Source organism: Phocoena phocoena, chromosome 7, assembly GCF_963924675.1.
Source record: "Phocoena phocoena chromosome 7, mPhoPho1.1, whole genome shotgun sequence".
Lineage (NCBI taxonomy): Eukaryota > Metazoa > Chordata > Mammalia > Artiodactyla > Phocoenidae > Phocoena > Phocoena phocoena.
The window spans coordinates 108,762,470-108,774,811 of record NC_089225.1 but is presented as its reverse complement, the minus strand read 5'-3'; the positions used below and the strand labels follow the sequence as shown (position 1 = coordinate 108,774,811).

Here is a 12,342-nt window from a genome sequence, read left to right as displayed (position 1 = left end):
ATTTCCGCTAGCCCACTCAGTGCCTCTGTGTGAATTAGTAAGAAGTCACTCCTTCCTCAAGAACCTTTACTATTATCTGCAGGAAAATCTTGTTAGAACAAGACACTCCACTGCCATCTGCTATCATAAAATTTTTTAAAACCTCTATAATAAAAATATAAACATACAGTGTATATGATGTGAATGATATCCATTAGATGTGGTACTTTTTTTCTTTTTTGCGGTGCGTGGGCCTCTCACTGCTGTGGCCTCTCCCGTTGTGGAGCACAGGCTCCGGACACGCAGGCTCAGCGGCCATGGCTCACGGGCCCAGCCGCTCCGCGGCATGTGGGATCTTCCCGGACTAGGGCACGAACCGGCGTCCCCTGCATCAGCAGGCGGACTCTCAACCACTGCGCCACCAGGGAAGTCCAGATGTGGTACTTTTATTCAACGTCAGTCTGCACGGCTGTGCATGCTGTCCTGCTTTTAAACTGCTAAAGTCTGTGGATGGGCTTTTGGCGTAGGTACTCTTTTAAAGCTCCACTGGTGATTGCAGCGTGCAGGTAGACGTTAACAACTGATTGTTCAGTTACAACAGTTCTCTTTGAAAAATGTGGCAACAAATTATTTGTATAAATCAAAGAATATTTGGAATCATGAATATAGACTCCGTGGAATACTATCTTAACACTACCCTAAAAAGATAGTGAACTTTCAAAAACCCAACTCAGTAGAACTTGGTCCCTTTAATTAGCCACATTAAGTGACACATGCAGAATTTTGGAAGTGGTGCCTAAAGAAAAGCATGAATTTTCGAATCCTCTCTGACCCATAAAAGGGCTGTATAAAGACACATTTTAAAAATGTCTTTTTACCCTACAGTTTGTTGACCAAACGAGGGAAGTGGATCACCAGTGTGAATGAGGTTGACTGGCTCCAAGTTAAAAATTTATGCCAATTAGACTCTGAAGAAGAACAAGTTAAAATATCAGCAACTCTTAACACAGTGAGTAGATATTGATTGAAGGGTGCTTGACAGCTTTTCATTAATACAGTTTTACTTAGAAAGCAGTACCTTAATCTTTCAGAACAGGTGTCTCAGTAAACTTCTAAATCTTAAGAAATCACCTTTTTATTTGTAACATTGGATTATTGCTTATTTACCTTTGTTAGCCCTTGGCATATTTCAAGAAAATATATGCCTTTTTTTCCCTCCAAAACCTAGAATTAGAATGTGGGAGTTACCTTTTTAATTAGTTCATGGAATCTTCTGAATTTGACAACTGTGAAATGCTATTTTCAAGATCCTTTTCTGTATTTTTAAAACAAGGTATATATGTTTTGGTTTTGTGTTCTTTGGTGTTTGGGTTTTTTAAAGTTTATCTTAAATTGCTCTACAGTATACTCTGTGCTCTGTATAAAGCCAGTTGCTCTTCAAAGGGAGTTTTTTCAGTTTTCCATTTAAGACTATTATACTGGTTTCCTTAAACATTATTTCAGGAAACATCTTTTTATATTTATGTAGTCTCCGTTTATTAAGTTTTTCTGTAACTTTATTTAAAAATTTAGTGTTTTCTTTTCTATAAAATTATAGTTTCTTAAGGTTTGTTTGCACATGAGTGGGAACAGTATAAGGTCAATGCCCCAAAGCTCAGGAGACCTTCCACCCGGACCCCGAATGGGAGGCTGGTGCAGTCCTTGATTACTGCAGGCTCTGTTCCTTCTTGGCACAGTGGGGGGCATAGCGGGGGTTACCGGTGGGGAAGTAGAGTCAATGATCTCTGTCGTCAGCTTTACCCCTAAATTTCCACGATTTTATGCCCTAGAGGCAATTAGCCTAAATTTTAAAAAAGAAAAGAAAACACAATCTAAAATAATTTAAGTAGAAATTTTAAATAGTACCCTTGGATTAGTACATTTTTATATTATTAATGCTTATTAATTATTAGTACAGTTTTATATTATTAATGAAGATGTGGGGTCTTCCCAGACCAGGGATTGAACCCGTGTCCCCTGCACTGGCCCTGAATTCATCATTCTTAACATAAAGAAACGTATAGTTTCTTTTGTTTGCTATCATCAGAAAAGTTAACTATTTGTCAACTTTTGCCTTTCGCTACTATTAAGTCTGGTTTTCTAAAGCTTTCTATAGGCGGCCTTTTCATTCCAGTTATTATCAATTTGGTGAAAACTTAACCAAGATCTAAGTTTTTGCCTTTGACTTCGTAGAAGAGAGAAAATAATTTCAGAGATGGAAAAATAATTTTTTTCAAGTAGGCAAAAACTGCTAAATGTAAGGTAATTAATAACTCAACCTGTATATGCACACACTGACAATCTTCATTTTCCTCTCCTCCCATTGCTTTTAACTTATACACAGTCATTAGTTTATTTCTCTATTTTAGGTGGTGTTTGATATTCGAATTAAAGCCATAAAGGAATTAAAATTAATGAAGGAACTAGGTAATCATTTATGTTTGCTTTTGGTTTTTTGGTTTAATTTAGTTTTGTTTTGATTTTTAATTGAAAAAAATATGGGAGAGTACAAAAAATAATTTAGGGAAAACTCACGTATCTACCACCCAAAATGGACAAATGTTAACATCTTGCCATGTGTTTGTTTTTGCCTCAAACATTACAAATAAAGTCCTCTATGTTCTCCTCCTCAGACCTATCATCCCTCCCCAGATGCAACCAGTATATCTGATTTGGGTGTGTATCTAGTTCGTGCATTCACATTGCACTATATATATTATACCTCTCTCTGTATATGTGTGTGTGTATATTGTATTTTTACATTTATGTAAATTCTATCTTAATGAATATAACATTCTACAAACTCACTATTCACTCGGCATTAAGTTTTCTTTTACAGCTTTATTGAGGTATAATTTACATGTCATAAAACATCCATTTTAAGCATAATTCAGTGATTATTAGTAAATGTATAAAGTCGTACAACCATCACAGCAATCCAGTTTTAGAACAGTTTCATCACTCCAAAAAGATCTCGTTCCCATTTGCATAGCAAGCCCCTGACAGCCATTCATCTACTTTGTTTCTTTTGACTTGCTTTTCTGGACATTTCATGTAAATGAAAGCATGTTATATGTAGTCTTTTGTGTCTGGCTTCTTTCACTCAGCATATCATCTTTGAGATTCATCCATGATTTAGCATGTTTCAATAGTTTGTTCCTTTTTATTGCTGACTGGATAAAAAGGAATATATTGTATGGATTGTATGGATATATCACATTTTGTTTGTTCATTACCAGTTGATGGACATTTGGATTGTTTCCACTTTGGGTCTTTTATGACTGATTCTGCTATAAACATTACGTCTTCGTATAGACCTGTGTTTTCAGTTCTCGGAATTGCTGGGTCATATGGCAAAGTTATGTTTAACTTTATAAGGAACTGCCGTACTATTTCCAAAGTGGCTGAATCATTTACACACCCACTGACAATGTATCAGGGTTGCAGTTTCTTCACATCCTTTCCAATATTTATAATTGTCTTTTTTTTTAATTTTATTTATTTATTTTGTTTATTTTTGGCTGTGTTGGGTCTTCATCGCTCCGCACAGGCTTTCTCTAGTTGCGGCGAGTGCGGGCTTCTCACTGCGGTGGCTTCTCTTATTGTGGAGCACGGGCTCCAGGCGTGCGGACTTCAGTAGTTGTGGCACATGGGCTCAGTAGTTGTTGCTCGGAGGCTCTAGAGCACAGGCTCAGTAGTTGTGGCGCATGGGCTTAGTTGCTCCACGGCATGTGGGATCTTCCTGGACCAGGGCTCGAACCTGTGTCCCATGCATTGGCAGGTAGATTCTTAACCACTGTGCCACCAGGGAAGTCCTATAATTGTCTTTTTGATTGTAGCCATTTTAGTGACCGTGAATTGGTATCTCCTGTGTTTAACTGCATTTTCCTGATGCAGTGATGGTGAGCACTGTTGATGTGCTTATCATCTATTTGTATACTCTAAGGATCCTATTAAAACTACTAGAATTAATAAGTGAGTTTAACAAGAACTCAAAATCAATATAGAAAAATCCATATATGTTTACTAGCAACAAAAAAATGGAAAATTAAGTTAAGAAAACATTTATAATAGCATAAACTATCATGAAATACTTGGGGGTAAATTTAACAAGATATGTGGAAGACCTGTACACCAGAAACTAGAAAAGATTGCCATGAAAAATAAAAGAAGACCCAAATAAATTAAATGATGTACCATATTCTTGGATCAGAAGACGCAGTACTATTAAGAGTCTAATTCTCTCAAAATTTATTTGTACATTCGGTGCATTCTCACTCAAAATTCTGGCAGGTTTCTTTTTTTTTGGTAGTAATTGACAAACTGATTCTTAAATTTATGTGGAAATGCAAAGAACCTAAAGTATCCATAACAATTTTAGAGGAAATAAAGAACAAAGTTGGAAGAGTTACACCATCTGATTTCAAGACTTACTCTGAAACTGTAGAAATCAAGACAGTGTGTGTAGTCATGAGGGTAGACATATGGAGCAGAGTTCAGCATGTGTGGCCTACAACCTGCTTCTGCACAGCCAGTGAGCTAAGAATAGGTTTTACATTTTTTAAGGGCTCTTTTAAGAGAAGAATGTGCAACAGAGATCGTATGTGGAAATGTTCCAGAGTATTTGCAACAGAACTACATTGAAAAGCCAGAAATAGATGCAAACATATTTAGTCAGTTGACTTTCAGCAGAAGTGCCAAGGTATTTCCATGGGGAAGGATGCTGTTTCAGCATTCAGTGCTGGACCAATTGGATATCAATAGATGCAAAAATGAACCTCCAACTTTGCCTTACGTCATGTAAAAAATGAACTCAAAACGGATCATAGAACTTCCCTGGTGGCGCAGTGGTTAAGAATCCGTCTGCCAATGCAGTGAACGTGGGTTCAACCCCTGGTCCGGGAAGATCCCACATGCCGCAGAGCAACTAAGCCCGTGCACCACAGCTACTAAGCCTGCGCTCTAGATCCCATGCTCCACAACAAGAGAAGCCACTGCAATGAGAAGCCCGCGTACTGCAATGAACCCCCGCTTGCCACAACTAGAGAAAGCCCGTGCGCAGCAACAAAGACCCAACACAGCCAAAAATAAATTAAAAAAAAAAGGATCATAGACTTCAATGTTAAAACCTAAAACTATAAAAGTTCTGGGGGAAAACATAGAAAATCTCTGTTATTTTTACCATAAGGAAGAGATTTTTTTAAAAGATAGGACTTAGAAAGTACAAACCATGAAAGTAAAAGCAAATTGGACTACTACAAAATTTTAAAGGCATTTGAAAAGGCAGGCCACAAACTGAGAGAAAAAATTATAAAACATGTATTTGACAATAGACTTGCATCCAGGATATATAAAAAATACTTATAACCTAATCGGAAGACAACCCAAATTGGGAAGCCACTTTACAAAAGAAAATCTACCTATGAACACCCAATAAGCACAGGAGAAGATGCTCAGTATCATTAGCCAACAAACTAAAACCGTAATGACACATCACTGCACGCTTAGTGGAATGATTAAAATTTTAGATGCTGACAAGACTAAGTGATACCAAAGATGTGGAGCACCTGGCACTCCCGCGTATTGCTGGTGGGAGTGTAAAATGGTACAGTCACTCTGGTAAGGAGTTAGCTTATTTCCTGTGAATTTAAACATTCACTTATCAATTCTCCTGCATTTTTATCCAAGAAAAATTAAAACATGTATCCTTACAAATACTGTATGTAAATGTTCATAACCAAAAATGGGAAACAATCCAAATACCAGTGAGCAGGTGAACAAATTGTGGTGTATCCATACAATGGGATACTATTCATCAATAAAAGAAGTAAACTGCCACCCCATGCAAAACATGGATGAATCTCAAAGACATCATGCCAAGCAAAAGAAGCTAGTCACAAAAGAGTAATGCTCTTAGGATTCCACTTATCGATGTGAAATTGTCAAAAAAGAAAACCTAAGCTGTAGTTACAGAGGCAGATCAGAATTAGGGGATGAGGGATTGACTACGGAGTGGCATGAGGGAATTTGGGGGGTGACACAAATTATATCTCAATTTGCTGGTGGTTACTGAGTGTTTTCATCGACCTCTTTTAACTGTGTGCTTAAACTGGATGTGTTATTATTATAAGTAAATTATACTTCAGTAAAGTTACTTAAGAATATATGGTTTATGCGGGCTTCCCTGGTGGCGCAGTGGTTGAGAGTCTGCCTGCCAATGCGGGGGACGTGGGTTCGTGCCCCGGTCCGGGAGGATCTCACGTGCCACGGAGCGGCTGGGCCTGTGAGCCATGGCCGCTGGGCCTGCACGTCCGGAGCCTGTGCTCCACAGCAGGAGAGGCGGCAGCAGTGAGAGGCCCGCGTACTGCAAAAAAAAAAAAAAAAAAAAAAAGAATATATGGTTTATTAAAATTAATAGGTTGTTGTCTTGCCATGTCACAGATCTCTCTTCTTCCACTCCTTCTTCCCCCCAAACTATTCTTTACCTAGCAAGTGACCTTCTTAAACGTAGGTGAGTCAGATCACGTCACCCTCTGCTGAAAGCCCCGTTGGGCTCTTTGTACTCGGTAGTGTATTGCCTACAGGAACCTGCTTCGTCTGACCACTGCCTAACTGACCTCCTTGCAGTCCACTCACCTGCTTATTCACAGCGTACTTCCCATGCTGACTTTGTGGAATTTCTGGTCACAGGCTCTTTTCCACTCCCGAGACTTCTTTTTTTCTTTTTTAAAGGACAGGGAGGTTTTTTGGTTTTTTTTGTTTTTACATATTTATTTTTGGCTGCGTTGGGTCTTTGTTTCAGCGCGTGGGCTTTCTCTAGTTGTGGAGAGCGGGGGCTGCTCTTCACTGTGGTGGCTTCTCTTGTTACGGAGCTTGGGCTCTAGGCACACAGGCTTCAGTAGTTGTGGCTCCCGGGCTCTAGAGCGCAGGGTCTGTAGCTGTGGCTCACGGGCTTAGTTCCTCCGCAGCCTGTGGGATCTTCCCGGACCAGGGATCAGACCCATGTCCCCTGCATCGGCAGGTGGATTCTTAACCACTGTACCACCAGGGAAGCCCCCCTGCGACTTCTTAGTCCTGTAATCTTTTTTGAACTCTGTTCCCTTTACTCTTCATCTGCTAACTTCAGTCACTCATTTGGTCTCAGCTGAAATGTTATTTCCGTCATCCCTGGCTACACAATCTCAGTTAATCTGTGTCTCGTACTCTAACGCCCTGTCCTTCCCTTCGTAGCACTTACACTGTAACTGCCTGTGTTTTGTGTTATGAATGTCCACCTCCCCCATTAGATGAGGCTCTTTGCGGGCAGAGTCCATGGCTGTTTTTCTTATTGTGAGCTTCTAGGACAGTGCCTGGCACATAGAAGATACATGGTGTGTGTTGAATGAAAGTGAGAATTTTTTTAAAAAACAGTATTTTAAATTAACATTTTTTAAATTGGAGAACTCTTTTACATAAGCTGTTTCAGTTGTCAAGGAGTTTGTATTAGAATTCCATGCTGACTTCACATTACTGTAGTATAAGGGCTAGAACTCAGGAATCTCAAAGAGATTCTGTTCTGTTCAGATAAAGATAGAACTTCTAAGGCCCATGGCATTCCTGCCCTCTCAGAAGCCTCCACCCCTTTGAATTCCCCCACCTCCTATGCAACTTGGTAAGAATTGTTTGGAATTAAAACCTAATATACTTCTTCCCACAAAGCAGGAGTCTTTGCATCCTCAAAAACAGGGCATACTGGCCCTAATCCATTTACTAGTAACTAAGCATAAAAATCACCTAACTTATTTTAAATCTAGGCAGAGTCTGTGTAGCTCTAATACACATGAATTTCAGTTGCCACCGTTCATCACCGTTACCCAGCAGCATGGTTCAGATTTCAGCTGCCACTGGATATTAACTGAGTAATTGCATAAAGCACAAACTTTGCTACTAGCTCTTTAGTCTACAGATCACTGTGAAATAACATGTACATCATGGTCAGTGGCCAGTTACTTCACTCTTTAAAGCCTGTCAGTGATTGGTCAGTGCATAGCTGCTATTAATTTCACCACGTAGACAGCAAAGTGTGTGGTTTATTGCCTCCTTTTCTCCCAGTGGTAAACTCAGGTAACATTTTACAAGAATGGATAATCGAAGTAGCCAACAATGGTGAAAGTGCAGGAGAGAAACAGAAGTGTATGGGACTTCCCTTGTGGCACAGTGGTTAAGAATTTGCCTGCCAATGCAGGGGACACGGGTTCGAGCCCTGGTCCGGGAAGATCCCACATGCCGCAGAGCAACTAAGCCCGTGCGCCACAACTACTGAGCCTGCACTCTAGAGCCCAAGAGCCACAACTACTGAAGCCCATGCGCCTAGAGCCTGTGCTCCGCAACAAGAGAAGCCACTGCAATGAGAAGCCCACACACCACAACGAAGAGCAGCCCCCGCTCACTGCAACTGGAGAAAGTCGCACGCAGCCACAAAAGGCCCAGCACAGCCAAAAAATAAATAAATAAGTAAATATATTAAAAAAAGAGAGAGAAACAAAAGTATATGGAGCTGTAGCAGAAATAGCTGGCTGTGGGAATGCTGGCACTGCTGTCATTTGAGAGAATCCAGATGTGCAGCCAGAGGAACTTAACATAAACTCACAGGAGTGAGGAAAGTGGTTGTGATGAAAAGTATATGAAGATATCCCAGAGGAGTCGACGCTGGCAGAAAAACTTCATATTAAAGGAGCTCTTGGAGATATTTCATGAAATTGAAAGTACAAAACAAAATACTGGAAGCTGATCCAAACGTAGATTATCATTAGGGGCTAGAGAAGATGTTCACCCTGTACTGCAAGCTCTACGAGACAGAAGCAATCCCTGTTTAAACTATTCTTGTGTTTTTTACAAAGAAAACATTTTAATTCTCAGTGTCTGTAGTGTTTTCTTTTTTTAATCTATTATTTTTGTCTGTGTTGGGTCTCGGTTGCTGCGCGCGGGCTTTCTCTAGTTGTGGCGAGTGGAGGCTGCTCTTCGTTGCGGTGCACGGGCTTCTCACTGCGGTGGCATCTCTTGTTGCGGAGCACGGGATCTAGGCTCATGGGCTTCAGTAGTTGCAGCATGTGGGCTCAGTAGCTGTGGCTCGCGGGCCCTAAAGCACAGGCTCAGTAGTTGTGACGCCCGGGCTTAGTTGCTCCACGGCATGTGGGATCTTCCCGGACCAGGGCTCAAACCCGTGTCCCCTGCATTGGCAGTCAGATTCTTAACCTTTGTGCCACCAGAGAAGCCCTCTGTAGTGTTTGAAATTACAGTGTAAATATTAGTCTGCTATTTTTTTATTTCACTGTACATGTATAACTGACAGAGTTTTTAATGTTTTGACAAAAAATTTTAAAAGTCGTGGTACAATCATAATGTTTTTTTAAGGTTTCTGTGCACAGTTTCAACTTGCACAGGTGTTCTTAAGGTCCTGCACTGCTGTGCAAAGGGAAGACTGCCTGTACGTGTTTTTTTGTTGTTGGGTTTTTTTGCTTGTTTTTTTGTTTTTTTTAGCTTCCTGCTAATTAACACAGGATAGCATCTCTCTTTGATTTTCTTTGTTTGCTGCACTAACCAGCATCTTTTTATTTATAGCCGAGGACAGCTGTTTGAGGCCTATTGATAGAAACGGGAAGCTTCTTTGTCCAGGTAAATCTTTTTGGTAGCCTTCAAAAGCTGGCACCTACTCATGCCACCTATCTTTCTCAACACTTTTACCTTAAACAGTGACTTCCAATACCTAATATTCTTAAGTTACCTTTTAGAAACTGGTTTATAGAACAGACTTTCACCCAGGTGTCTTCCTTGTGAATTACAGACAGTCCTAACCAAAAATCAAACACTTCTGTTTTCTAAAGGAAGACACCTGTCTTTCTGATTAGCTGACACGCATTTTAGTCATGGTTTTGCCCTAGTTGTATCTTTCTAGATTTATTATCAAAGTTTTTTATTTGTTTTGCTGATTTCATCGTGATACCAGTTATCACAGTAACCAGAGCCTTGGTTCTTACCTCTGTAACACATCTTGTCATTAGACTTAATTTACTCTTTTGATGGTAGTCACCGTAGCAGCTTTAAACTTGGAAGAAGCTAGTCCATTATGCATGAATCAATTCAGAATGTTACATTATCCACGCAGACAACAGCTCTCTTTTGTTAAGTATGAATCTAGAACATTCATAGCTCCCTCTTATTTCTTAGCATTGCTGTACAGATAACAAGAGTATACGTCCTAGAGAGAGAAAATCTAAGATCAAACATAACTGTGTAAAATCCTTTTGCATGGAGTATAACTTAGTTCTTTTCTTTCTTAACATTCTTGATTTACAAAGAAAGGCTGATTTCAGTGTAGTAGTTTGCCCAAAGGTAGGAATTAATAACATTTACCATGTTATCAAAATTCTTTTTAGTGCCAGACAATTATACTTTGAAGGAAGCAGAATTGAAGATGGGGAGTTCATTGGGACTGTGTCCTGGAAAAGCACCAACTTCTTCTCAGGTAAAAGGAGATCACCTGACAGACCCAAACCAACCTTACCATGATCAGAAGTTCTTAATTGTATGATTCATTCCTTAACTACTGCAGTAATACTGTTTTTCTTAAAATTCTTCTTTTCCTTAAATGATACCTTTTATTTAGGAATACATCCATGTAGTTCTCTGTGTTTAAGTCAAAAATACTATGTCAAGGTATATTCATAAGGTGGTTTTTCTGTGAAAATTTCGTGGTTAAGGGAGATCTTTAAAGTTGAGTGGCCACCAGTTTCAACCACCATAATTCATAAGTTCTGAAATGTACACTTGTTCTCCTATATTTTAACATCTGTGAGGTTGAGATGCATCTTACAGTCGGTGGCATCCTGCACTGGACCTGACGCTATGCTTCCTTTCTTAGTAGTGCATAAAATAATAAGTAACAGCTGGCAGCACTTCAGATTTAATGAAATACAGTGTACTGAGTTTGAACTTAATTACTCCCTGCAATAATATCATAGACTCACAGCAGATGTTTCTTTATCGGCATTCATTTTATTTACAGAATACTATCAGGTTGACCTTTGCCTAGAACCCTACCTACTCAATAAACTTTCATTACAGTCCAAAAGCCATAATGAAGTCCTTACTGTTAAGACTCTGTATCATGATAAGCTAAACTCATATCAGGATCCCCATGGCTCCTAGATCCCTGATATGGAACTAATCCACTTCATTAGTTTTCCCAACTACCTCCCCTTTAATTTGTTCTTCCCCAAACTCTAACAAATAGTAGTGCATGACAAGATCATAGGAGAAAAAACGTGACAAGTGCGGTTGAGTTAGAAAGGAAACATAAGGCTGTAAAGAACTGAATTGACGAGATCAGATTTACATTTTTCCTGTGTGTTCCAGGGAGTTAAAGTATCTGGGACCTCTGGACGGAAAATAAGAGCGCAAACTAATGACTCAGAAAAAACACAGTTAATGCTTATAGTGTATAGTAATTGCAAATCTCTTTGAGGAATGACTGAGAGAGAGATGGAGGTCATACTAGAATAAATAATGTCTGTGAGAGATGTTTCTGAGGAGTAAAAACATTGGTGATAAAGAACCTTACATTTCTAGGTAGTCAAGATTATTGTTTAAATTGTAACTTTAAAATACCCAACATAGACTTGTTTTCACATAATTCGATTTTTTTTTTTTTTTTTTGCGGTACACGGGCCTCTCACTGTTGCGGCCTCTCCCATTGCGGAGCACAGGCTCCGGACGCACAGGCTCAGCGGCCATGGCTCACGGGCCCAGCCGCTCCGCAGCATGTGGGATCTTCCCGGACCGGGGCGCGAACCCGTGTCCGCTGCATCGGCAGGCGGACTGTCAACCACTGCGCCACCAGGGAAGCCCCCATAATTTGAGATTTTTATTAAAGTTTTATGACCATTGGCTTTCTGGTTTTGAAAATAAATAATACATTTATAGAATTTTGAAATTCAAATTAAATTGCATTTATAACTCTATCTTGATCTTAGCTGTTCCTGTTTTTCGCTGTGGGGAGCGATGTTCAGCCTGGGACAGAGATGGAGATCATAGTAGAAGAAACAATATCTGTGAGAGATGTAAGGAATTTTACTTTGGGTGGCCGGGGTCTGTGGGTGTTTGGTATGGGGAGCAGTGGGAACCTGTGTTAGGATTTTGAGATCCTAAGGGTAGGGTTTACATAATATGCATTAAAGAATTCTATGTATTCAATAAAAGAATAGTTTGGATTGCTTGAAAGGTGGTGAGCCAGCTGTGGTTTTAAAAATAAGATTATTCCTTTTTCTTGTCTGACTACTAATAATG

At 39.7% G+C, this 12,342-nt stretch overlaps 1 protein-coding gene across 4 annotated transcripts in view; it reads left to right on the top strand.

Moving 5' to 3' along the window:
* Positions 1 to 12,342, top strand: part of USP40 (ubiquitin specific peptidase 40) — an 87,467-nt gene that overhangs the window by 43,062 nt on the left and 32,063 nt on the right. For all 4 annotated transcript variants that reach the window (XM_065880279.1, XM_065880278.1, XM_065880277.1 and 1 more), the window contains 5 exons: positions 865 to 988; positions 2,388 to 2,445; positions 9,619 to 9,672; positions 10,434 to 10,522; positions 12,030 to 12,116. In XM_065880279.1, the coding sequence (XP_065736351.1) occupies positions 865 to 988; positions 2,388 to 2,445; positions 9,619 to 9,672; positions 10,434 to 10,522; positions 12,030 to 12,116 (412 nt within the window). The remainder of the gene's footprint in view (positions 1 to 864; positions 989 to 2,387; positions 2,446 to 9,618; positions 9,673 to 10,433; positions 10,523 to 12,029; positions 12,117 to 12,342) is intronic.